Here is a 27,460-nt window from a genome sequence, read left to right as displayed (position 1 = left end):
AGTGGCTAAAAATGACTCCAAGGTGCTCCCTAACATCCCCTTCTTAGCTTTCAAGCACAGGGCACTGAAGGGTTTCCGTAATGACACAGTACACAAAAAGTACCTGAACAGGTTAAATATAAAATCTAAGCCCTGGAAATCAATTTCAAAACCAAATATCTGTTAAGTTATGAAGCATTTCCTTCATTCTGAACACAAGGCTGAGAACAGCTTGATGATGACCTTAAGTGACATCTTCCTAAAAGGCCGCCTCTGCACCTCTGCGATCGTACCTTTGTAGTGTCTGTGTGCTTGTGCTGCAACTGCTCCAGGTACAACTCATTGACCTCTCCAAGAACCAGAAGTTGCCTGTTCAAGAACTCCATCTGCTGTTGCACTGACTCACTGTTGGAAAGCTTTAAAGAGAAATTGAACAGAATCAAACATTGGAATGAATAGTTCAGCAGGAGAGTCACAGCTGAGAGGCACTGTGTTCACAGGGTATTTTTATAAAAACAGGAGACAAAAGAGAAGAATCCAGTACATCATTGGTACTGAGTTAAATTAGCTCCCATAAAGCTAGTGACATTCCATACAGAACTTTACCATATCAGCATTGCTTCCCTTAACATAATCATGCTTCCACTTACACAAGAAGCCCATTCAATTGCTGATACAAGCAAAATCTCTAAGATGACAAGACACTGAAAAGCTTTAATACAAGTTCATATTGCTCAGTCTACAAATTCCTACTGTGGAAAAAGCATCCAAAATGAGAAGTTTCAGAAGCCTTTGAACTGAGTTTAAAATTTCTTCACCAAAATAGGTTTCTCTGTTGTTTTGGGGCCATTTATATCAGATTCTATGGAACTAAGCACAGGTTTCTTTCAGAACAAGAAAAAAAAGGCACCTAATAAAAATTATCAGGAAAAAACAAACCAACAGAAAGACACAAGGAGACCCTGGGAATAGTGAGTTTTCTTACCTTTTGAGAAACTTGGCTAAGAAGCAATTCAGTGTGGCACACCTTGTTGTTCGCCTTCTTTAATTCTAACCTCAGATCTGCAATCATATTCCGGCAGTCTTCCAGCTTGGTCTGTTCAAATAAAAACAAACTCAGGGTTCTGAAACTTTCATAAGGACTAGTGATGGCATATGGCTGGAGGAACAGGACAAAAGAGAATTCTAAAAGAATGATGACAAAGTTAAGAATTTCCAATTACGCACCGTCCTATTCTGAATTAGGACAGAATCTCTAATAGAGATATGTAACTTTCTCTCATACCATGTTATTAGGAAGGTTATTTTTAAAACCACAGTAAGCAGATAACATAATTTTGTTCAGTGTTGCGCTTCATACCTGCAATTCCTGGCTCTGGTTGTAGAATTCCTCTCGGTCGTGTTGCAGCTGTCTGATCTGGCTGTGAAGCTGAGCCACTATATTTTCATGTTCCTCCTGAAACTGGTGGTACCTTGCCTGTTCTTTCTGCAGACTCAGTTTCAAGGCCTGGATTTCCTTTTCCTGTAGTTTCAGCTGATCTTTCTGTTAAGAACCCCATATGAAGCATCAGACAAGACACCTGCTTTATCAGTTAGAACATCTGTCCTAAATCACTAGCTAAGTTATCAATAGCACGCAAGCATAGCACTTTTCCATAGATAGAACATTCTACAGAGAGCATGTTCTTAAGGCTTTTGGGGTTTGGTTTGGGTTTTGGATGAAAGATATTATATGGTGATAGAGTAGACATGCTGAAAACTCAGTCAAAGGCACAATGAGCAACAGCAGATTATTCCACTGCACCTCTCGCTTTTGACAGAGACTTGGGCTTCACAGCTGAAGCAACAGTTCATCTTCCAAAACCTATTTAGAAGTCTATTTTTGGCTCTTCTACTGAATTATCAAAAGGTGAAACTGTTGATGGAATTAGCTATAATATGGAGATACAGAATGAAACATGCCTAAATCTGTAATGAGACATCCTTCAATGCACTCATAGCTTCAAATTTTATCATACTGAATTCCACTGGAAAAGAGCATTTGAGTTTTCAACATTTTTTCTATTACTCTTCAGTTAAGGAGAGAAAGGACAATACTTCAAATAATGCAGTAAGATGTCTATCTAGGCATTAAGTAACCACTCCATTAACTGTGAAGCCTTTAATGTTATCCAAAGGTAAGTGCTGGCAGGGGCCAAGCATGCAGGCATCCACTGAGCCAGCTGCCTACAGTCAAACAGAAACTACTGGGTTTAATAGTGCACATAACTTTAACAGTGCACATAACTTGTCCACAAGTCTTTCCACAAACACCAACTTAACAGGGTGAGAAACGAGGCTTCTTTTTAAATTGAATGGTACTGGCCAAACAAATTAACACTTGATCTAGCACTGGTGTGTTTCAATCACTGCTAGAGCTGTATCCCTACTCACCATGGCAGCATTATGTTCCTCCAGTGCTGTTGCTTTAATCACTTTCCGCAAGAGCCGACGGTTCCGAAGGGCATGTTGCTGTCTTTTGAAGCGTTCATACAGTAACTGGTTGTGCAGCAAAAGCAATTGGTTACGCAGGGTGTGAATCTCATCCGAAGGGGGGGAACCTGGAAGACAGAAGAGGTTACTGAACTGCACTGTCCCATCCCTGTTCCACATATGGGAAATATTTTTAAAAATAAGCAAATCAAAGTTCTTTGAAATTACAACTTAAAAATCTGTCTGCGCTATTTGATCTCCAATACAAACTTAAAATTTTAAACAATTTTCCCAGGGCAACATGTACATGATTCAAATGGATTGATCCTTCTATTAAGAAAAAAAGCCAAGCTTGCCATCAGCAAAGAAGCCTAAGAGCATGTAACTATGACACACATGAAGCAGCAAGAAAAACAATCACCAGTTTTAGATTTAAGTAGTATTTCATAGGTAGAAGAATCTGTTAGGTGATCAGCATTACTCTGAAGGCTAGCAGATCTTAAATGTCAAAAGCAGAAGCATCTAGAACTGTTGGGAAGGCAGTTTTCACTTTCCAAAGAGTAGAAAACGCCAGCTCATCTCACTGGAACACAAATGTCTATCTGGTAAGCAGATAAACCATGACTTCTTTTTCTTTTTTCCTCTTTTTTTAATTTTTTTTTACTAATGTGGCAGAAAAAGTATGCAGGTCATTGTTTAAGCAAGTCTAATAATAGACGAACAGATTGCCAAAACATATGAGAAACTTCCTCACCTCCAAAGTGGGTCCAGTCAGCAGATTTGCTTGGCAAAGACAATCTGAAAAATGAAAATCCAGCATTAAATAGTAAGTTTAAATATGCAAACACCCTGCAAGTCACTTTAAAATTGAATGCCCGCCTCAAAAAAGCTTACAGCCTAATAAAAGTACAATTATGGTCAGTAAGTATGAAGAGAGTAAGGAGGAACCATGCAAGCAGCAGGTTGCAAAGGCAGGTGATGCAGGGCCTCATTTCTTGGGAGTTAGAGAAAAATTCTCTCAGGCATCGAAACAGTATAAGAGCAAAGCACAACACAGCATAATAAGGTGAAAAGAAGGAATACAGCAGATACACCTAAACCTTAACTCTGGTTGTCCAGTTCTTAGCTTCATGTATTTTAGAAAGAAAGCATAAATATTCCCATGGCCTCCACATTTGCTTTTGACTATTTTGTTTACTTTATCAGGTTTAAGTTCCACACTAACATCACTAACAGTGGTACTAAAACCACACTTGCAGAGCAGTCAGCAGCCCTGCTTCTTTATCCCAAGCTCTGTCAGTGAAGGCAGTAAGAGTACAATGGTCACAGACCCTTTTTTTATATCAAAGCAAACATGCTACCACTGCAAATGTAAAAATCCTCCACCCAGACCCCCTAGCTCAGTCAACAGTAATGTTTCACAGAATGTGATTTCACTGCAGATTTCCAGACATGGCTGCTTTTCAGGCACAGCTATTAAAATAAAGCCAGCACAAAAAGGAATAACAAGAAAACATGCAAAGTAAGATTTTCAGTCACCTACTTGTTCAGCTCCTTAGTGTGTGCATCTGCCCCTTGCTGTATCAGTCTGTCCAGTACTTCCACGGGAGAAGTAGAGGACATGCAGTCATCATCCTGGGTTCCCTTGGCTTTCTTTAGCAGCTCCTCAGTCTTCTTGCCAACAAAGAGGTAGGCAGTCTTTGGTAATGCAACCTCAAAAAGGTGCTCATATAGGGGAGGCTGCCCACTCCCAAACACCACTCTTCTTTGTGCCGGTACTTTGCAAGGGCTGGGAGTGAGAATACTCATCTCCCCGGAGGTTCCTTCCCTGTTACCAGCAGGGCTTTCACCAGAGCCTCCACAGGGCTTGTCTATGGGAGTAAATGTTTGTTTGGGTGTTTCCCGTGCACTCTCAGGCCCAGGCTTGTCCAGAGAAGATGTTAAAGGCTCAGAGGCCTGACTGTGTCCCTGAACACTAGAGACTGATGAATGGGTCTTCTTTTGAGAGCCTGACAGACTTTCATTTGTGCGGTAAAATGGAGAGTCAAATCCTCCTCTAGGCACCATGTGTTCAGCATCAGTTGTGATCTCAGAGATCTCTTTAGATATTGCATCTGAGAAGAATGGGAGAGAGGACCATAATTACATATCTTGTATTTCTACATTACAAACATTTCCTCAGTTAAGATATATGTAAGGATGACAGAAATTACCTTCCTCTCTGTCCTTTTCAACACTATCTTCGAAAGACAAACGACCTAAAATCTCTGGAAGATCACTTAAGGTTACTGAACCTTTACTACCAGGTGCGTCTGAAGAAAAGAGAAAAATTAGTTGTATAGATGCTGCTTCCTCCAGCCTTATCACAGCACAAAACAGAAGTCTTTTACTATTTTAAGGTGCTTAGAATAAGCTTGTCCCTCCTTCAGGTGCTTCCTTAAAGGAGGAAGCTATCCAACTCCTGTTCCATTCCATGTGGAAACCAGTTCAGAGACCAATCACTGGTCGGTTCTGATCCCAAAACGTAATTTTGTAAACTTAACACCTGCTATTGCACAATAAGTGCAGATAACTACCTCTATGAATAAGGATGTGCTGTTTGCAATTTAACCCATTAAATAAATAAAAAAGTGTCTTAAGTGTAGATTGACCACTGTATGTCCACATTCGCATTAAAGTCCCCTTTAGCTTTTCATCTGGCTACACAAGGACACAGTATTTACCTGAAAAAAGGAAATTTAGCAAACTGATGTAATAAAAGCTTGACAATATCTGGCTATTGATCAAAACTCCGAGACAGCTTTCAGGGAGATACACACTAAAGCATGCAGGACAGAAACCTCAGGCTCATAGCTCAGTCATAGATTAGGAACCCAGTAGAAAACCTAGCCTGTCCTTAACTTATAATTCAGAAAGCTAGATTCCAGTGTTGCTATACAAATTCACCAAGGAAATCCAGCTTTAAATTTCACCATCATCTCCACTTAGAGGATGGTAAAGATTCACAGTACAGAAGTCTCAAATACAGTGCCAAAATCTCTTTCTACAGCTTCACAGATGTAGATGACAGCGAATGGAAAACAGAATCTAGATTTACCTATTAGAAACTGAGTTCCTCAACCATCCACTGTTGATTTCAATATTCCACAGGACTTTAAAAAAAGGTTCAAGTACAGCAATATAATTGTAGATAGAAAAAGTTTTTCCAAGAGCCTTTAAAAAGGAGCATCGTATCTATCCTTCTGTGCAGCCTTATAGTTTGATCCAGACATGTGACATAAAACATGTTCAAGTAAGACTTCATATACAACCTGCTGCTGCTAACAAAAAAATTCACCCTCAAAGAATCAGCTTTTTTAAAAAAATTATTATATTTTTTCAGACTTCAGTGTAGATCTGTATATATAAACATGTGTAAGAATGCATGAGGGCCAATTAAAAAAATACTCTGCCAGCTATTTCTGAAGGTGAATAGTTATAATGAAATCAAAAGCATCACAAGAAGGTTTTAAGTTGAATCACATGTTAAGGCAGGATCCTGAAACTACAAAGAACTTGAAGGGGAAAAAAAAAAAAAAAAAAAAGAGAAAAACTTGTGGAAAAGCATTTGACAATTGGAACATGTGTTAATAAAACCAGGATTTGTTTACAATAGGTTATTTTAATAGGGAGAAGAAAACTGAGTTTACCCAATGATTTATCGCTGTTTGTAACATTTTGCTGTCGGTACAGTAAAGGCCTCCCAGAATCTGGTTTGTCCTCCTGAAAACAAAACAAAACAAAAAAACAAACAAAAACAAACAAACAAAAAACAAAACAAACAACAACAACAAAAAAAAATAGATTCTTTGCATCAGACATTTATTGGAAACAAGCCTCTCAGACAATTTCACAGAAAGGAAATTCCTGCAAATAGATGACTTCAATAGCAAATCAATAGAAGAAGTCTTAAAACTGTGCAACTGGAAGCGGCAATAGTTGTCTAAACTTAGAAAAATAAGAGTAACTGCTTTACAAAAAAATGTTGCATTTCATTGCAAAACTTCATTTTCTTCTTTCTCAATTATGGTCACTGCATGTATGACAAGTTCATAAAAAAAACACTGGATTTGTTTGACAGAAGAATCTTGTTATACCTTTTTAGGAGGTGTGGCAGCAGCTGAAGGGAGTGAAACATGCACAAAGTCATCTGAAGTGCAGGGTGGAGGAGATGTGGCTGGTGTTCCCAAAGGCGTTCCCTTCCCCACTGCTGAAAAGGAGGAGCAAAAGTTTTCTCAGCAGGCTCCCACTTTCTCCTTTCAGCCGTATAGTCTATATGAAGAATTGTACTTTTAAACCCTGTCTCAACCATTTACTACTTCAATCTCTTTCAACTACTTATCAAGATAAGAGTGAACAGTTTCCAAAAGGCCTGCTTCAGACTTTGGCACTTCATTCACTGTAACTTATTTCCTACCTCAGTGTTTGCATTATCACTGCTCTAGATGACCACCTACTCAGTTCACAGAAATAATGACTTAAGCCTATCACATGGCACGGTGTGGCATTCCCATTTAAGAAGCTGCCAGTAAAATTTACAGCCGGAATTTCTATTATAATAAACCTTGAAGGCCTAATTCCAAAATTCAGCACATACCAGATGTGCCAAAAGCTTTGCTGTAAGGTTGTGATGCAGACTGGGATGACTCCGATGGGACAATTCCAGGGGAGGTTGGTGGAGTGGTCATACCACAAACTGCAGAAGGACTCCAGATGGTAACCTATGTAAAAGCAATACACAACAAACACAAATCAATGAAGCTCGGAAAAGAAACATGTGACACACCTGTATTCACATTCTGACACAGGAAATCCGATGGGGATTAAATTTGAAATGTACACTAGGTTCTGAAGAATTCAGAGTGCTTCTCAGAAACATGAATTTTTAAGAGTGTCGTAAGAAACTACAAAGTACAAAGCATTAAAAGCATGCTGTGCTTTCTCTTCTGCTTTACCTGCTGTGGCTCAGTTGACAGCCGTATTGACTGTGGGCTCAGAATCTGAGGTAGCTGCCCTGGCATTTGTGATAGTGTTAGCCGAGGAGTGGAATAGGGGGTAGAAGTCCCTGAAAGTTAAAAAAAAAAAAAAAAAAAAAAAAAAATTAGAAGTATCCAACACAAACACCAATCAACAATTCCTCTGGCTAGTACTTAAAGGCTTTTAACCAAAACATTTCAAACCCATCCAACACACACATTTGTAGATGGCAAACATGAGACTTCTCTTCCAGCCCATGAAAATTTCTGTTGAATATACTACATACAGCTTTGTGTTGGGCGGTTGGTTGGTTTGTTGTTTTGGGGCAGGGGGAATGGGGCAAGAAGAGGCAGTGGAATGGCAACTTTGCAAACGTGCTGTATGTCTGCACGAGCACAGCACATTTGTTTTTGTTAAGTTTTCTGGTGCCTAAGACTGAGACTTCAAGTAGGATAAATTAGTAAGATGTATTTCTGCTATAGGGCCAGTATTTCTCCAGGAATTGGGTATTCCCTTTAGCTGTCAGGTAGGTCTTACCATAGCTGCTCTGTGTGTCAATGTAATAGCTGGCACTGGGGTCAGTTTGATGATGTTTTAAGCTTGTGCAGAGTTTCCGAGACACAGAGTAATAGCCATCTTCATACGAGGCTTCTGCAGGGTCCAGGGAGATTTTGGCACATTCTATCACAACATCATGAGTTTCTAGTCTTTTCCACCTGCAGACAGTTTTTGGATCCAAAAGAGTAAGTTAGTCAATTATTGTTACAAACAAGAGTTCCTGGAGATATGAGGAATTGGCTTGTAGGATGGCTCATTTGTTCCAGACAGCTTTGCATGCTCCCAACCAAAACTGGAACAAGGCACCACACAGAAATTGCAACCAGATGACTTGTAAGAGGGGGTCTCAAAGAGGAGACAAACGGCTTTGACACAGAGATCCATAAAGGTCTGCCATGGAGCACTCTGGAAAGGAGGAACAGCATACGAAGACTTGGTTGATCCTGAGCTTCAGCAGCTGTAGAAATCAGCTCAACTAGACTCAGATGTTGGTAGTCAAAATTTAGACATAGCAGCAGTGAAGGAATCTTATATTACTTAAGCAAACACCATCTGCAATGCCAGTTTCAGGTCTGTGTTTTTCCTCCCAAGTTTTAGGAATGGTTATTATTACTACCTCCTTCATTCTGAAAACTTTTTCTTACTAAACTAAGCAGCCAGATTAGATTTGCCCAGTATTCCAGGGGATGGAAGTTCACTGTAAAGAAGAGAAAGCACAGAAGGCTGTCTATTAAAGGCCAAGTTGATTTTGAATGTAAGATATTATGTGTGAGATACCAAATCAGAAGGCTTCAACTGGTAGTTTTGTGCCAACTGTACTCCTTAGTGGTGCCACCCTCCCCCCTGTCTGGGAGAAGCCTGCAAAATTGAGCATTGTGATACTCAATAGGTTCCCATTTAGTAGTGTTTTCCTAGTGGCTCTGAAAAGCAGGGCAAGAGCACTACTGTGCAGCAACAAGAGTCAATTTGTCCTCTTCAGTGGCTGGGCCTGTGGAGACAAGAGAAAAGCAGCAAGTGGTGCTGCTGCAGGCAAATGAGCCTATTTCTAAAGAAAACTAATACAGCTGATAATGTTAAGACATACCTGTTAAAAGAATTGATCTGTTAACTGAACCAATATCTAGGTACCAAAACAAGACACACTGAAGCCATTTTAAACACTTAAATCCCACCAAGTACTTCAACAAACCACAAAAACATGACCCAAACCTTAAGCCAATGAAGCAGGTCAGTGATAGTTTCTCTTTATTCATTATAAGCAAATTCTTTTAGAACTTTACGAGGATGTTTGATCATTAAGTCATAAAATTAAGACAAAGTCAACTGTTAAGAAGAAAACAGATTCTATTCCAGACAAAATTAATTTAGAGCCCCAACATCGTTGTTAATGGCCTTTCACAACAATTTTTGCGTATTCATCCAGCTGTAAGCTTGGATTAAGAAAGTCTACATGTTTACCTGGTGTACCTATGAATATGGGTGTCAAAACACCACTGGCACACACTGTAGCTGACAGAAAAGGTTCTGCTGTAAGCCTTCTGAAATAACCCAGCTAAAAGCTGCTCATTTATAGCCTTTCCTAATAGCAGAGTGAACATATATACCTTCGTGGGTCCAGTTCATGGTCCTTAGATCCAGTCACTAATTCTGGATGAATTCGCACATGTTCCATCATTGGCTGGATGAGCAAGAGCAAGAAGAAGTATGTATTATCGGTACAGTATCTTTTGATCGCACTAAACTACACAAAGCTGATGAGCAACCTACTGATCCCAATAGTTCAGTGTTACATTTAAAAGATAAAGCTAACACACATCATCACAGCTTCAAGAGATGACCTTGCTCTCAACTGAGATTTCAGTCCTCCAATAGCCAGTTTTTATTCTGTTTTGTTGAGCAGCCCTCAGTTAAATTGATGTAGTGTATTAAATTGGCAAATACCTGCCTTTATACAGCTATGAATTCCTTGTCTCGGATAATATAGAGATGAGCTGCATTTTACCTTGACTACCTCTTCAAAGGTCTCCAAGTTTTCCTTCATACTGTAGTGAGAACGCAGAAAGGAGACAAAATTGCAAGGATACATTCCATAAAGACGATGAAAGAGAGCATAAACGCTGGCATGAAGATGGACAAGATAAATCTCTGCCACATGACCTGGAAAAAGTAGTTAGAATCTTTTTCATTACATTGGAGAAAAGAACAAAACTTCTAAGAATGCAAGCAACGTACTTTTAAATTTGAAATGTTAACTGGAACAAGTCTTCTGAGATACAAATAGTCCCTAGCGACACTGTGAAGTCTTCTAAGAGAATAGGCAACACTTACTCATCAGCTCACAGCAAAATCAAAAATTAAGATATGGACCATTAATTCCAGCCAGTATCCTGTCATTCTCAAAGCACAGCATTTTTTTTAACTCAAGTTAAAACCTGAAACCCCTCTAGATAATGAGCTAGAGTTTGCAAGACTGACTGAACGATTAAAAAAGAAAACTAAGGTTTGCTTCACTTCCAAAGGTAAAAACTAAAAGCTGCATCCACAAAAAGCAATCATGACAGACTTGAATCTTAGTAGCCATCTTAAGTTCCAATCCTACTTGCAATGCAAAATGGTCCTCTAAATAGCATCTCTATGTGCTTAACACAGCATTTGTTCATACAGCCATGAGACACATACACAGATAACACCAGTGTCAGATATCAGACACCTTATAGCAAATTCAGCAAAACCAATTCACCAGAACCAATGCTATAACTGAGAAGACTAGTTTTACCAACACTTTCATGACTGTTGATAGTTGCACATTAAAAGAAAACCTTACATGTTTCTTCTTCCCCTTCCCCATCCATATCTGGGAATCTCAAATTCCCAAATATCTGCCTCAAATGTCAGCTCTTTCCCTTCTCTATGCATTAAGAACAATCTCTGCTTTTCGCTGTCATCACGGTAGCATTTCGGTCCAGTGAAACTTCATGTAGTAGCAGCACCACATGGAAAAATCTAAGATGACTTCTAAATTTTGAGCAAAGCACTCCCTGATGCTAACTATCAAAGAACAGAATAGCTTGTGGGCTTAATATATCATTTTCTGCATTTAAATAATCTCAGACCATTAAGAGTCTCACAAAAGAACGTGCTCACCAGCTGCATAAGTCACAAGGATACTACTAAACCATAACTGCATGCAACGAAGTTGAAATCTCACCTGGATTCTGCAAGCACCAGGCTGAGAGACGCCCAAAGATACCAAAGAAATCATGAAGGTACTGTTTGCCAGACTGAGGAATCATTGGCAACATGGTTATTAGCACTAGGACACCTGTGGTGAGTACTACTACATCTGTGTCAGTCTGCAAGAAGGAAGAAAACCTGCATTAGTCAGTTAAAAGCATTGAAATTACTTTTTTCCAAGGATGAAGTGAACACTGAATCATCACCACGGAAAAAGTTCTCTACTTTGAAACAGTTCCTCTGAAACCTACCATAATTTAATGAACCAAGAATATTGTCTGTTTCATCCAGAACAACTCTAAGAAGAAAGATTTGGGATTCTTGCTCCTATTCTGCTGCTGCTGCTATTCTGCATGAAGATTTGACTTGCTTAAAAAGGGAATATCACCACAGTTCCACAACTGAGTAGAGAAAAATTACTGGTATGTGAAGCATCTTGCGTATCACCTTCCTTCTTCCCAGAGCTAAGAACACACAGCATTCAGACCCTAAGAAACTGCAAATCTGATGAGGGTGTTCAAGGATGTTGGCCAATTACCAACATCAGGGTCAAAAGCTTTTCTATTAAACCTGGTTGATGACTCTGGCTGCTAAGTATTTCATAAGGCAGTAATTCAAACAATAACTAGAACCCCATGGCTTACACTGAGATAAAGGGATGTGGCACCAAAAATCTTTAGCTAGATGAGACGGTAATAGAGAATCAGATTTTAGGACAGGACACAAAATGTTAAAACTCTTTCCTGGTGGAGTCTCTACTTGCTTCCCCAGCTTAAGGTGCATTTTCCTTGGCAGCTCCTCTGCTTTGTCAGGATAGGGGTATAAACAGCACAGGTAAGCCTGTGGCCAGATGCCACTGAGCTGGTCTTTGTATCTCACAAGAGCCACTCGGACTGATTGGACATATTCAGTGTCATGGATTTTTCTTCCTCTGTGTAATCTGCAGCCTCTATTCTCCCTCAGTCAGACATAACCTTTCACAGCACATTTCATGTCCGTCCCTATCCCTCTGTACACATTCCTAATTACTTCCACATCTGTTCTACTCCCACCAGCTTTCTGACACACTTCACTCCTTTCACAATCAGGTAAGACTCACACTGAAAAGGATAACAAGTCTTGTCAGGCAGGTCAGAAGTTCTAGTAACAGTACTTGCAGCTTCTTTAGAAATTCATTACAAATTAGTTGTGTTTTTGTTTTGAAAAGCACTGGCACTTGACTACTACGTGCATTTTCATGTGATTTAAATGACTAATAAGAATTCTTCACTACCATATTAAATACTACTGACAACACATTCTAGGTCTCAAAACACTTTCCATTCTTTATTCACTGTCACAATACTGTACAGTATAACAACTGAAAATTTTGTAGATGGAAAAAAAAAAAACAAAACCAAAGCATAGGGAAACACTATCTCCTTCTAATCCAGCAGGTCTGTAGCTAAGAAGGGGAAGTCTGCTAATTCCAAGGTAATTTCAGCATGGAATAGTATACTGCATGCCCCATCTACATTGCAAGTAGAGTATATGACCTTATAAGCACAAATTTCAGAATACACTAGCGGAAAGTTACTGTATTTAAGCTCACATTCAGGATATTCATCAACTTCACCAATGGCCCTCTGTCTTTAACTTACTTGTAGAAAAGTTTTAGTAAACTTTCCTAACTCAAAATTATATAGTGGCAGTGGCTTTTAGGAACAACACTGTCAGTAATAACAGGATCAGCACAGAGTATTTAGTTGATACAATTCCACTGTGGCTCAGTATTTTAATCAACATTTTATCTCTTCTCACAGCTTAACTAAACGACATAAAAATAGAAAATAAATACCTTCCTTGTTTATGTATGTTTACATCACATGTACAAGTGTTTTATGGACAACACTGACAGTTCTTACCTTGAGACATTTAAGTAATGATAGTAGGAGAGGTGCTTGAGAAAGCTTATGTTTCCAAGATGGTTGTCGTCTAATCACGTGTCCCAGTAGAGAGAGAGTGGGTAAACGGGTAGCAGCTTTGCCCATATATTCATTAATTTTGTCCAGTAGATGCTGATAGAGGATTTTGCAGAGCGCAGAAGAAAAAGGGAAGGCGTTTATATTTAACTGGTATATACTCTTTTTCACCTATCTGTAATCAGCAGCTTGCCAGTGCCAATTGTGGAAACTATGGACATTTTACAAACATACAGGATCCAAGAGCAAATAAAACCCAGCAATAAATTTAAGTCTTCTGGTAGCAAAATGCAAACTATTCAAAATGTTTATCATAAATAAATAATAAAAAAATTCTGGTCAGCAGAAGTAAAACAATTTGTAGTGCCATTCTCTCAAGCTATTTAAAAATCTCTACTTGCGCTCAAAATACCCAATTTGTTTTAGGCTAACACATCCAGCACTGAACAAGCAGCAGCACTGCAGAGACAACATTAATCCTCAGAAAACTTTGATTTATAAAGGTTCTTTACTTAACTGGGTCAGTTTAAGCAACCCAAGAAATGGAGACCTTTGAAGTTTTTGTAAAACTTAACTACTCTTACTACAGAGATACTACATCTCTACAACAAGGTAATTCTACACCAGAATGGAAAAAAGAGAGTTTTAACATGATATTTAAAGGCTGCTTCAATACCAGGCTAAAAATCTGCCATACTTAATACCAAGATTTTTTTACCTTGTCATGAGGCTCTTGCAGTGTGGACAGTATATGCAGTGCCTGCTGAGAATTGGTTTCCAAGTAATAGTCCACCAGGTTGTTCACAAGCATAGGTCCCCGGTCTGTCAGTTTGTTTACAGCAAGAAAAAAACATACATTCTCAATACACTAAAAATAAAGCACTTGTTACAGGGACACTGCACAACTTGTTAACAACTATTACACAATTTATAACAAACCAGTACTTAGTGTTTACCAGACCTTTAGGAAAAAGAGACCTCTCGACTACACTTTCTAGTTCCTAACCATTCAAGCAATTGCATTCAGCTCAGGGAAAGTATTTTCTAATAACTAGCAATTACTGCTTAACCTTAAAAACCTAGAGGCAACTGAACTGCAAGAGTATTTTGCCCAGTACAAGCAGAGTTCAGGAGTAACTTTATATTCTCTCCCTTCAGAAGATAAAGGAGAGCAAGTTCAGAGACAAAGACAATAACAGTGCCCTCATGATCTGAAAAGGCTCTATCAACATAAGGGATGCCTTAATAGCATCAATGATTTCTTCAAGAAAGTCTGGGTCTGTTGTTTTGTTTGGGATTGGGGTTTTTTGTTGTTTATTTTTCAAATTAACAAAATCCCACTAGTTCCTGTAATGTGGATGACATGTAATTCTTTCTAGATACACTTGACAAAGTTTCATCAGCTCACAACCTGAGATTATGCACCAAGAAAAGCTAGTAATTTTATAATAGCATTTTCACAATTATAGAACAGACCTTCCAAGAGGCATGCCATTAAGCAAAATGCACTGAAGAGAAGCTTCAATCCTTAAAGTAATTTCAAACCCAAATACCAAGAATTTCTTTCAAGTTGCACTTGCAAAGACTGTTTGATAGAAAAAAACCCCACATTATTCTACCTTTATTGCTGTAAAAGCAAAACCTTTCCCTGAATTACATAAAAGGATACATACCACAAATGAGATTATCTTTGAATGCAGCTGTTATATCTTCCAGGACACCCAGAATTGGAGAATCCAGCATTGAGAGGAGCTCACCAACATTTCCTTGCTGTGCCATGATGCATGTACTGACATGAATGTGGAGTTTAAAATTTCAGGAAGTTCCTCATTGGTGGCTCTCTACCAGACTAGGAGAGAAGAGAGAGCAGATTAATAAACTTTCCTTTTTCCCTTTCCATCTTAAATCTCTCATCACTTCCCCATTTATTTTCTGTACTATTGCCCGTTTAACACTGAAAGGATTGGTAGAGTTTACACACCTGCAATAAAAGCTCTAACAGAAAGGATTCCATAAACGCTCTAAGAGAAAGGTTTCCAAAGAAGCCAATGAGTCACAAGCAGGATTTTCTTAATCTTTTTAAAATATACATTATTCTGTCTTGTGGAAGTCCTCAGCTAGCATATATAGACTGTCAGAGAATTCCGTAACTGTATTTTCCAATTTGGTCTCTAGGTCTGTCAACTAAGACTAAAGTTTTGAATAAAATGCTAATAGCTCCCTAGAATCACTCCATTCTCACTTTCTTACAGCAACTCCTCCACAACCAACCTTTCAAGTCCTTTGCATAGTGGTCTACACTCTGGAGAAAATATGCATTGCAAGATTCTTCCCCACTCCTTTGGCTAGACTAGAAGTTCACTGCCCTCGGCTTTGAATTATTGCATACTAATAGATCTGTGCTTTAATACTTGCAATGTGGCCAAGTTGCAGCTGTTAGGAAACTCAGTTAGGGTTACTACAGCTGGTGTTCCTCAGTCACCTTGTACATACTAAATCACAAGCTTAGCAGCACAACATACTTAGTTTTCACATGTATAATTTGTGAATAATACATTAAAAACTGCAGTGAGAAAACTGTATAGATTATTAAATGCAACAGTGTGCAAATAACATGACTGGTCAGCTTCACAGTATGATACAGGAATAAATCTAAGCCATTTCAGGCTTTTAAAATGGATTCCTCCCATGTACCAGGAAGGAAGGGATTCAGGTATCACAACTATCTATCTATCTATCTATCATAAAATGAATCAAGTTTTTCTTCATCCCTAAAAATCCTATGCTAAATGTTTTCCAGTGGCAGAAAGAATCTGGCTTCACATCACACCTTATTTTATTAGCAATGGTTTCTTCTTTCCTTTTACTTCCAGCTAGCATACATTTTTCACTTCCTCCACGAAAAGCAAGACTGACATGTACCAGGATTTTTTTTTTACTGCAATTTTGTATACATCACCTGTTCTGTGGATGAGCTGAGCTTCTGTCTGCAATGCTGTCAGCCACACACCTTTCATGATCACTAATAAAGAAAAAGCATGAAGAGGTTAACAAAAGACACAATTTATTTACTTCTTCTCAAACCCAGTATATCCAGAACAGCATTCAGTTCTTTACTAAGAATAGCAGATCTATGTACCTCCAGCATGAGGAAAGCCAGCCCTTTGTTTGAAAAGCACCAAAAGGTGTTGCATAGTTGCCCTTTCCAGAATTGCCCACAGGTTAAGCTGTGCAATTGCCTCAAATTGGATGGCTTTCACAAGATTGTAGTTTTGTACTCTGAACCTTCAAAAGCTGCTAAAGAGTTTTATTTATAGTGGGTAAAATCTTACACACAAAGAAGTCTTCTCTTATCCTACCAAATTCTGATTAGTGTAATTGTTTAGGTCTTTAGATTCTAGTCAAAACGTTGTTAGACATTAGCCAAGGCCCGTCTTTCAGAGCTCTATTTTAAATGATAATGCTGTAGCTACTTATATACATACTACTTTCTTGAAAGCTTATGCTTAACAGTGTTACTGAACAGCAGGAGTTAACCTGTCTACCAGTAAACTTTGTTGTTTGCAACATATCACACTGTAGTTGCAGAACTGCCCAAGGTCACTTTTATTAGGGACACAAGACATCATCTTACTTAATCTGGCACTGATTGCAAATTCAGAGGTGATAATATGGCACCACACTCACAACAGGCATTTCATTAGCAAGAAACTTTCTTTAAGTGTTCCAGTAATCACTTTCCAGAACACAAAACTCCCCCCACCCTCAGTTTTCAAGGATCATACTGCATAGCTGAACAGTCCAAATAAAATTTCAGTTCATCTACAAGCAGCTAGCAGAAACTAATTCAAGTGTTTCAGATTTAAATGCTATTTCTTCTCAAGTTCCATGCTGGCAAGACCTTAAAATCTGACTGGTAGTATAAGCAAGACTTTCAGCTAAAAGTAATAATAAAATAGAAATTTGGGGTGGAGGAAAAGGGTAGCTTTTTCTAAAACCCAGAATGGACCTCTGTTTTCCGAAAAGATTAGAGCTGGGATTTGTTGTGGTTTGGGGTTCTGTTTTTTTGTTTGGGTTTTGTTTTGGTTTGTTTTTTTTTTCTTTTTTTTTTTTTTTTTTCTCCACACTGTGCAGACTTCCAAGCTTCAACTTTTTCCTCAAAGAGCTTGCTATTTAGAAGGCAAGCAATGTTCAGTGACACTATCCTTTCAAAAAGTTTAAAGCCACTCATCCATGCAACCTAGCGAGTCAACCTTCCACTTTGTTACTCATTTTTAGAAGTCAACTGCTTTTTCAGTTTCTAGCAACTGCTGTAATATTTAATTTACTAAATTAGTTACACCAAGATACCCAGAATGCATGCAGAACTATATATGAGGAAACAGTTTACTACAAGTAATCTATACCTTTATTTCTAAGAGCACCATCTTGAGACCGTAAAGGGCTTGCTAACATAGGTACCTCGATTTGTGTTAGGATATAATCTCAGCTATGATTAAGCAATAGATTCACCAGCTTCCTAAGCAATATGAATTAGTTGTTTAAACTCTTGTTAACAAAAGAGATGCATAACCACACCCCCAAACCAGCTGCAAGCAAAACCTGTTTTGAGAATTAAAGCAGCATAAACACTAGTCTCTGCTTTTTACCCCATAAAGACCTTGTCAACTCTCTTTTCTTTGATTCCCCACCCCCCACTAGAGTGAAAAGAATGCTTTTATTTCTTATTTTCCTCTAGTAATACTGTTATACTTGGGCCAGATCTTCTTCACACCAGTAGAAGCCTCAACAGCAGGTTTCACTAATTCTGATATTGCCAGAGGAGAAACTATAGCATGATGAAATCAAGAAACATGCCTTTGCAGACATCCTATCTTGTTTCTGGAAGTCAGGTTCAACAACACACTTACAGACAGGTGGGAAAAACACCAGTTTAAATGTTCAGTAAGTAAGAGGATTTCAAACTTTATGCCATTGGCCTGATGGCAGGCACAAACACCACAATCAGATAAAAGCAAAGTTGATAACGCAAGCTTAGTTGCTGATAGCTATACACATAGGTAACTAATAATTTCCCAAGCTCCCTAAACTAAAATAGATGGCTCAAGTGACTTTGTGCCAATAAATCCAGCAGAGTTTAAATAAACTTGTCAATCAGTTGATCATGCAATGAAGTACTTTATGTAAAGTGGAGCAATCTCCACTCCAAAAGTCTGTATTCAAAATATTAATAAAAGTATTTCAAATCACATCTAAAAATGGGACATTACAGATTGTTACTTCACTAAGTGGAAAGTTTATCTGCTGAAGTTATATGAACACCAGTATAATGCTGTCACTCTGCTAGACACAAATAGTCACATTTTAAAAAAAGGAAATCACAGATTTCTTAATGCAGGATCTCTTGTAAAATCATTTGTGAGGCACAGATTTGAAAACCTAAGTAAGACTAAGGCCAAGATCCTTTAATCATACCGGGTCCACAATGCCCAACACAAATGAACAAACCAGGAAATTCCAGCCATAGTCTTAACTCACATCACACTTCTTTTAAGCAAAGACAGCTGAATAACTAGTTTACAGGCAACAGGCTTTTAACTTCAGAAAACTGTGTTCTGGTAGATGAAGTACAGTTCCCAGGGCTCATGGTGTCAGTGTAATTTATGACCAGTCCCACCAGTAATTTGTGATGTGATTTTCAAATCTTGTAGATAAGAAACTCAGGACAGAGCAGGTTAAGGAACTTCCATTACCTCATAAAACAGAGAGATCATCCATTGAATACCACAGTATTTTGTATCTGGGATTGATACAATTTCTGTGGTGAACAGGATCTCATTTAAATCTTTACAGTATTGTATCAGACCACGTCTTTCTTCTCAAATACATAGTATACAAGATGAGTCTCTAATGCTTCCATCACTAGCTACTGTAATCATACCCCTATTAGAAGAATTTCTACATCCCTACAGCCATACTTGTGAGCAACAGGATTAAAACAATATGGTTTGAGTCACTGATTCTTCACTAACTTTTAAAATAGTTTTGTATAAAAGATCAAAGTAACTAGAAAGTAAAGAGTGAAAAAAATCTGTTTAAATATATTTTAAATGCAACACTTTAGTCTCACTGTAAGATATAACACCAATAGCAAAGTTCTTACTCTTATATTCAAGAGCTTTCATAAATAGAAATTTTAGTAAAAAGTATTAAGTACCAATGCAACTTTGGAGCCAGCTTACACGAGAAAAAGGAGAACCCAACAAGCCAAAAATCGATTTGTTTTAAAATTTTTTTTCAGTAGCTAATTTAACCCCAACACGATACAGTTAAGCTAAAAACTCACGACAAATGAAAAAAACCTGTAAAAATATTAATTGGAAACGGCTAAATAGAGAAAGAGATAGCAGAGTATTCCAAAAGATTGACTTCTCTAAGTATTTCTGTCAAGAGAAGATGTTCTTCTGTTCAGTGTATTTTTATCTCAAGCCAAATGAAAAAGCAGCTGGTAGTGCCAGTTATGCGTCTCTGAGGGGTGGGGAGGAGGGGTACACACTCAAACTCACACTCCTCCCGAAACATCCTCAGCATTTGCTGTAACAGCGTAGAAATTCAGACACCAGAAGCGTTTATTCTGGGGGCTGGTGTGTGTGGGATCAACATCAGCATTTCATCTCTCTTCATTAGCCATAAGTGAAATTTGGGGCATTCCAGTAAATGGTTATTCCCTGCCTTCCCTACCCCCAAGAGAAAAGGGTGATTTCAACAACGTTAAGACTGCTACTGACAGCAATAAATTGAAGCCATACCTCAAGACTTACACTTTTTCCATCTGATTTCTACTGAAGGTAAAGTAAGGTTCCCAGGTACTGCTTTGGCAAAGGCCATGAATGAGGACAGAACTGTTTTACAGCAATAATTGTTTTCAGAGAAAAATTCATATTGACAACAAAGCAGTCCTTCTCATTCAAATCTTTGAAATGCTTGTCATGAAAGGATTGTCTCCCTCCCATCCAATATACAAAAATCCAAGCCTGTTTTATGTTTCCTAACATTACTCAATTTCATATTTTCTTCACAGGTAAATTAAACACTACCAATATAGAAGTGACATAAACAATGAATGAAAAGTGACAGTAGGGAAAAAAAAATGCAGGTGGCAATGGGAAAGTAAGCAGCTGAGCATTCCCTTTTTCATCACCAAGAAAAAAATAACTCTAAACACTTTACACCTCAGTTCAAACTGATCATTACAATTGGCAGTACAATTAATTTAATTTATTTATTCACTTTAAAGAATGAAGGTGTATGGTTTCTCCTAACAGTCCATATTTTTCTGGTTATTTTCAGATCTAAAACAAGACCCCACTCCTAAACTTGATAATTATTTATAGTTATAACTCAATATTATGGACATTCTCCCGTGCTTTGTTACAGGTGCTTAACTGATGTAGCAACAGGAAGATCACAAAACCCAAAACAAAGAGAGATAATCATATTCAGCAATTTTTAAAGTTCTTTGGAAACTAGGCTGTGCTAATACAGTATGCTAATTGCTACCCATCAGGTTTCTGTCAGAGGGAAAACTGTTTAAAAGCAATGAATGTTGAAAAAAGCCCAAACATGGTAGGGCTGACACTTAGTCCCCTGGCAGAAGCCAGGCTAACAAGCCAGTTGCCAACCTGAAAGGGAATTAAAATAATGCTTTATGCACAACTGCATATATTAATAGCAAATAAATACATCAGAACAAGCACTGTTTTTCTATGCCAATTTAATTAACAGTACACAAGGAAATTAAGTTTAACTAAAGAATCTTTTTTAAGACTATGAATAGGTAAACAGAGAGCTCTAGACTTTGCAGTAACACAAGGAGTGAGACTCCTAAATCTCTGCAGCGTTTTTTTTTTTGCCACGGAGAGAAACCTTTAAAAATATTCAAAGAGTTAGGTTGCAATTGAATAAATCTTGAAACTACTGCAAACTACCTAGCATACTCTGTCAAGGCATTTTAACTACTCCAAGAATTAAAGCAGGCACTACACAGAACAATACCAAATGATGTGTAACTTTTTAATTAAAACCAAAAAAGAGTAATACCCAGGAAAGTGATAGCAGTTCACCACCGCAAGAAGTTTGCTCTCTATGTTAATGTGCTACACAAAGAAATGCTTACGCTAACAAAAGAAGTATTACTACTTGTCCTCATTATGTTTATTAAACTACATGAAAACATTGAAGCTACATACCACACGAAGATCCTAAACTGTAACATTCTTTCAAAAAATATACACCTGTCTGTAAGATGCCATAAAATCTGGTATCCCTCCCTGCCTCCACCATTAAAAGGCACTCTGATTGTCTGATTTGCTTATTACAGAAGGTATCTTTTCCAAATATATATACATATGTTTGCACATGTGTGTTATAGGCTATTTGGTTTTTACAGAGACTGACTTTGGTAATCACCACCAGCTCATATAAGGTGTTTGGCAAGAATTTCAGGCATCAGTACAAGTCAACATCCCAGCAGTCCAGCTCTAAATAGGGCCAGCATTTGTTTTAAGCTACAAATAGTTATTAAAGTCAAATGATTGTTCAAACACCAAAACATATGCAGTTGGACAGTATTTCTCATGTGTGAACCCTTTAATAATGCTACTTTTTATTAGTCACCATAAAACTAAATTCTCAAGTAATAAAGAGTTAAGGAGATAGTATTAAACACGACCAAAGATAAAATCATTTTAATTAAAGTTTATCTCATGACACATTGCATATTCTGACTATATTTTCATCTGAGTAAGTCTGTGCAAATACCCATAAAGGCAATTTAGACCTAGGCTGACCAGGCTGTTAAAAAACAAAAAACACAAAACAAACGAACTAAAAAAAAATGCAAAGGAGTGTTATACTGAATAAAGGATTTTAAGCTGATTATTTTAAGCTTAAACATGGCATAGCTGTTTCTGATAGCAGAGTACCTGATTGCTGCTTAGCAAAGTCAAGTCAACTGCAAACAGAAGTATGTATTTCAAATGCTGGCGCTAATTATTAAACTTTCTGGGTTTTCAAAGATTCAGTTTCTAGTTGTTCATACAAGTAAATTGAAGTGGACTTTTTTCACCTAATGGAATCATTTCAGTAGTCCTTCGATTATGACAGATTTCTAACAACTTGCCACAGAAGTTAATGTCAGGAAACTACAGAATCAGACCAGACAAAGAATGAAAAACCTTCTGTATTAGCATCCACTGGAAGGTTCTCTGGAAACAGCAGTTCTGGAAACAGTTCTGCACACAAAACCTGATACTGGTTTCTGTGTCATTTCTATGGGTTTTGAATTATATACTCCTTTGAGGCACGTTCTTTCTTTCACTCACTGCCTTGTAAAAGACTCATTAAATAAAAAACCCAAACCAATCCAAACAACAAGGAGAGAAGGACTGACTAAACTGATAAAACAATGATAGAGGCAGCATACATAGCAAACAAAGGGTGAAAACTTCAGAACTGCAGTCTTCCAAGTTCTTTGTGATAAGAGGAAGCAAAATGTTTTCTTGTAGAAGTAAACAACATCCCGACTTCACGTTACCTATCCACAAGTAAGGAAATGAGAAAAGCCTTCCTCACCAAGGGGACAAACCTTTAACAACTGCTTTAGCACCTAGCCCCATACGAGGGAACCTCCTCAGCAAGTAACTACGGCAGAAGTCTGGAAATCGCTACTCAAGCGCTTGAAACGGAGGTGCTGAACGTTTTTCGATAAACCCCACAAAATTCAAGAGGCGCGTTAGCTGGGGGGGGGGGGGAAGCACCCCCAGCCCCCCCCCCCTCCCCCGGTCAGCCCCGCCGCGGTGGGGGCTGGGAGCCACCAAGAGCAAGTTTGGCTAGGGGGGAGGAAAAGAGACGGAGGGGGAAACATCCCCCATACACAGCAGGCTTTACCCTCGCCTTCCCCACCCCCCCGGCCCCTTCCCTTTCTCCTGCCGTCTCCTCCCCGAGCCCTTTCTCCCTGCCTCCCCCCTCTCTCTGTTCTCTGCCTCCTTCTCTCCATCCCCCCCCCCCCATCTACCCCGGCTCTCGCCCCGCTGGGGGAGGAAGGAGGAGGCCCAGCGCACTCACCTCTCCTTCTCCTCCCCTCAGCTGTTTACCACTCAGGGCTCCTCTAGCCCACAGGGCGCCGCCATCTTGGCCCTGCCTCCCCCTCCCCCTCCCCCTCCCATTCACAGGCCGCTTCTCTCCCCGAATCCCTCCGCCGCACGAACTAGTCCCGCCACTCCGCCTCACCCCTTCCTCGCCCGACGCCGCGCCGCTCCCCCACCGCCCCGCCCGTCTCTTCCCCCCGAAACGTCCTTTCTCATTGCGGGGGAGTAAAGCTGGGGTGGCGACCGCCGAGCCCACCCGGTTCGCCCGCGGCGGAGGTATCTCAACGCGGGAGCGATGCGGACCGGAGAGGTCGCGTGATTCTGGGGGCGGTGCCGCCGGGAGCCCCGGGCGGCGGGGACGTCACGGGGGGCGGGGCCGGGCGGCGGCCGGTAAACAAGGCCCGGCCTGAGGGGATGGCGGTGGCGGGCCGTTTGTGGGCTCCCGCCGCCCCGCGGGAAGGGGTCGGCGGTTCTCCTCCGCGGATCGCGGCCCCGGGGTGTGTAATCGGGACCTCGGCTCCCCGCGGGCCTCAGCTCGGCCACCCTCCCACCCGCCCTCCCTCAGGGCAGGCCGGCTGAGGCGGCCGCGCGCCGGCTCCCGCGGTGAACTCGCTTTCGGGCTCCTGCCCGACAGCGGTTTTTAAGTGCGTAAGTGTGCTGAAAGGGAATAAAAAGGTCTCAGAAGTGCCTCTGTGTGTGTGTGTGTGCAGTAACGTTACCGGGACAGCCGTGCGTACCGTACTGCAGAAGTCCTGGAGGGAAACTCCAGGGCCGGCACCCAATACTGATTGCTTTCTACTTCATGAATATGCGAAGCTCACTTCATTCGTCCTATTTTGGACCACATAACGTCATAGGCAAGGATTCTTATCCTTTTTTTTTTTTTTTTTTTTTCTCAAATACAACATAAAAACATTTATCGTCTAGGTAAAGGTTTATTTTTCATTGCGGAAAATCTGGAGTTTGAGGAAAAAAGAATGAAAATCACCTCTAGGCAGGTTCTCCAGCCTTCAGTTTTGTGTGCTACACCAACAGGTTTTTCAACTCGATGTTTCAATCCCCAGACCGGTGGGGTCTCAGTGTTTCCCTTTCTCCAAGGAGGGGCAGCTCAGGGGAGGTGCGCGGAGAGCACTTGGCAAGCTGGTGATGTAACTTCAGTCTATATAAATTGCCCTCAGATGCTAGTAGGAATCACAGACCTTACATTTGCAAGGTAGAAACTAGGTGTAAGAAAATAAAAGCAGATTAGAACCCCATCTGAGCAGCATCCGTTGATTTTTAACTTCTGCAGCATTCATTGCGGTGTTTCACAGCTCCCATCCCTGCAGGGCCCAGATAGTTCCTTCACACTGCACCTGCAATAGGTCATCTTGCTTCGGGATGAGATAGAGTTGCTCGGAGCCAGCATGTTTTTAATCTAGTCCTGCCTCGTGCATGGCAATTAATATTTATTACAGTCTGGACTGAGTGATGGTGTTTTCTTCCTGCTGTGCAGAAGACATGTTTATTTAATCTGCCACAGAAAAGAGTGGAAATTAGGATGAGCTTCAGAAAAGAGCTGGAAGCAATTAGTCGTGTTATTTTACTGTGACTTAATTGCTGTAACATTCAAATTGACAAAACATGGATGCTACAGGAGGGATTTGCTGCTAGATTTGAAAGGGATAATGACTGCATTAGAATGGACATGATGTGTTATAATTAACCTGTTTATTATTACTAAGTTACACATTTAATAATCTATTTACTTAGGATGCAGTGGACCATATGACATCTAGTAAGAACTCAGGACAATACACACAATTAAACTGCCCTCGGATGCAAGCCGAACTCGCTGCATGTCCACCACAGCCCCAGTGGGTCAGGGCCAACACAAGCCTATGTCAGCCCAGATGAGCCCTCTGTGGCTCTCTGTTCTCTGCTGGCCCTGAAACAAGAAGAGAGAACAGGGAAAATTATATCAACAGGAAGAACATAAAATAAGAATGACCACACGGGGTCAGCTCAAAGGCCCTTCTAGCCCAAAATACATCTCTGGCACTCTTGTTTTTTTAATTCAGCCTGTATAAATCGCCTTTTGGTGGTGATTTCAATGGAGAGGGGAGGTGATAAGTTTAACAGAGGTCATAAACAGAAATGTAGAGAGGAGTAAGAACACAAGCAAAGGTGATAGCTGACTATGCTCCCATCCTGCAACTATTTGCTCTGTAGGAACTCCTGAAGTAAAATAAAGGGAGAGCATATGGGTGAGAGCTGAACCAGACAGAGCCGTATCCTCATCTCTCTTCAGGCATTCTGGTGTAGTAATAATAGCAATAGTCATAAAAGAGAGTATCTGTCCCCATTACCTCAGGGATCAGTTAGTATGCAATTATATCTGGGCTTTGCAAGATGACGGCTACGTGGGGAAACAGAACAGCTGATACAGATGTTGTATTTGCAGTATAGGCTACTGATGCTGGGAGATGTAGTCATTCTCTTTCTCCAAAGGACTGTGCCCAGTGCTCTTTGGAGCACCTCTCAAATCAGCTAGCCAGAGAGGTTTTGCTGAACATGCTATTAGATTTTTTTTGCATAACTAGTTTTCTCTATTTTTTTTTTGTGTGGCTGACTTGCTTTTACTGTCTCTAGTGTAAGAGCCACATTCTGCAGCCATTTGCACTTTACGTCAATAGAAAGTCTGCTTAGGGGTGCTGGCAGAAGCCGGCTCCAATGTTTCATAAAATAACATCTCAGTCCTTTCAGCAGCTTGTCATTTTCTTGTTTTGTTTAATTCCTGTAACTGCCTTCATATGAAACCCTGAAGCTACAGTGTACATTTTGGTTTTCTGTTACAATGCTTGTTTTTGTAGCGGGAAATGTAATCCTTCAAATGCCTGTGTTTAAGAGGATGCAAATCAGCTTGCTAGCACAATGCCTTGGGAACGTTTCTTTCATGCAAAACCCAGCTAGATAAATAAGGAGGGGAGGAGAGAGAGGGAAAAGGGATTGTTTGCTTCTATAAACAACAAGAATTAATTATGTTCAGTAAATGACAGATGGGTTAAGATGAAAATCTGAATCTTTCTCAATGTGGGTGAAACCTACACTCCTATCTCTGAGTTGCATCAAAACCCATTGCACAGCCTGTCCGGTGCCATGGGGCAATGCGGCGCCTGCACAGGGCGCAACGACAAGAGCTGTGACTTGTGGCTGTCCCGACAGAGAGCGCGGGGGCCAGCAGGCCTGGCACCACCGTCTGCCACGGCGGGAGGCAGAATGTCTCCACTGTGGATCTGAAGTGTCTCTGGACCACATCTGCGCCGTCAGGGAAGCACCAGCCTACTGCCGACCCTGATGCAGGGCAGAGAAAAGGGTATTGCTCCCTGGTGCCTTCACCACCCTGAGCTGCAGTAGGAAAAGGGACCCAGCTGAGTCCTGGTTTAATGCAACCGACTGTAGAAAAGAGTGAAGTGCATTTGAAAGCTCACAGGGAGTAGAAAAACTCTACGATATGAAGGCATTTCTCTGATGGTGATGTCGTAGTACTTGGCACTCAACAGCTGTGTGTATGCTTATATACATCTTAAATTACAAACTTCTCAGAAGGCATCTTTGCGGTCCCAGTTCCAGCCATGCACAGAGTGTGCTGTAAGTGCAGGAGGGAATAACCAAAGGCACATACAGCTCATGCCACTGTGCACTTGCACAGTCAGGAAGATTGTGATAATCAGAGAAGAGGTGAAATCAAGGAATTACTTCCTCCCCACAGGCCCCAAGCATTTAGGGAGATCAGCTCTCCTTGTTTGTCTCCAAGGATTCTCAAAAGGAAATCACTGCTCTCCAGCTCCGGTTCCCACCTCTACTAGAGAACAACTGGGTGATCTAAGAAAAGTCACTCTGCCTCTGCTTCATTCTCCCTCCTTCCGCCCTGCCGTTACAGGAGGGTTTGTCAGTCAATTATTTCACATTTGCAAACCCATTTTCAAACGTTTTTTTGAAAGCAAGTGATAGAAGTGCAAATTCTTATTATTGCTCTTGAAGAGCTTTTTGCAAAGATGCTTGTTAATGAGCTTGCTTAATGAGCTTTCTTAAATCTATATTTATATCCTA

General features: G+C 40.0%; 1 protein-coding gene across 3 annotated transcripts in view; it reads right to left on the bottom strand.

Annotated features, from left to right (window-relative positions):
- TSC1 (TSC complex subunit 1) overlaps window positions 1-23,646 on the bottom strand; it is a 28,718-nt gene extending 5,072 nt beyond the window's left edge. The window contains exons 1-20 of one of the 3 annotated variants that reach the window (XM_042786661.1): window positions 23,511-23,646; window positions 16,180-16,242; window positions 14,894-15,069; window positions 13,939-14,042; window positions 13,164-13,316; window positions 11,234-11,378; window positions 10,028-10,182; window positions 9,630-9,703; window positions 8,005-8,183; window positions 7,446-7,555; window positions 7,088-7,211; window positions 6,588-6,700; window positions 6,141-6,213; window positions 4,665-4,763; window positions 3,995-4,565; window positions 3,206-3,249; window positions 2,413-2,579; window positions 1,340-1,522; window positions 965-1,075; window positions 273-395 (exon numbers count right to left, since the gene is read on the bottom strand). In XM_042786661.1, coding sequence (XP_042642595.1) covers window positions 273-395; window positions 965-1,075; window positions 1,340-1,522; window positions 2,413-2,579; window positions 3,206-3,249; window positions 3,995-4,565; window positions 4,665-4,763; window positions 6,141-6,213; window positions 6,588-6,700; window positions 7,088-7,211; window positions 7,446-7,555; window positions 8,005-8,183; window positions 9,630-9,703; window positions 10,028-10,182; window positions 11,234-11,378; window positions 13,164-13,316; window positions 13,939-14,042; window positions 14,894-14,999 — 2,634 coding nt within the window. In that variant the 5' untranslated portion in view covers window positions 15,000-15,069; window positions 16,180-16,242; window positions 23,511-23,646. Of the gene's footprint in view, window positions 1-272; window positions 396-964; window positions 1,076-1,339; window positions 1,523-2,412; window positions 2,580-3,205; window positions 3,250-3,994; window positions 4,566-4,664; window positions 4,764-6,140; window positions 6,214-6,587; window positions 6,701-7,087; window positions 7,212-7,445; window positions 7,556-8,004; window positions 8,184-9,629; window positions 9,704-10,027; window positions 10,183-11,233; window positions 11,379-13,163; window positions 13,317-13,938; window positions 14,043-14,893; window positions 15,070-16,179; window positions 16,243-23,345; window positions 23,439-23,510 lie in introns of those variants that run through there. The other 2 variants (XM_042786660.1, XM_042786662.1) reach the window with 2 other exon arrangements.
- Between the last annotated feature and the right edge of the window lie 3,814 nt (window positions 23,647-27,460).

Source organism: Tyto alba, unplaced genomic scaffold, assembly GCF_018691265.1.
Source record: "Tyto alba isolate M040663 unplaced genomic scaffold, T.alba_DEE_v4.0 Super-Scaffold_11, whole genome shotgun sequence".
Classification (NCBI taxonomy): domain Eukaryota; kingdom Metazoa; phylum Chordata; class Aves; order Strigiformes; family Tytonidae; genus Tyto; species Tyto alba.
Note: the sequence above shows the minus strand (reverse complement) of the source record. Positions and strands in the feature narration are given on the sequence as shown.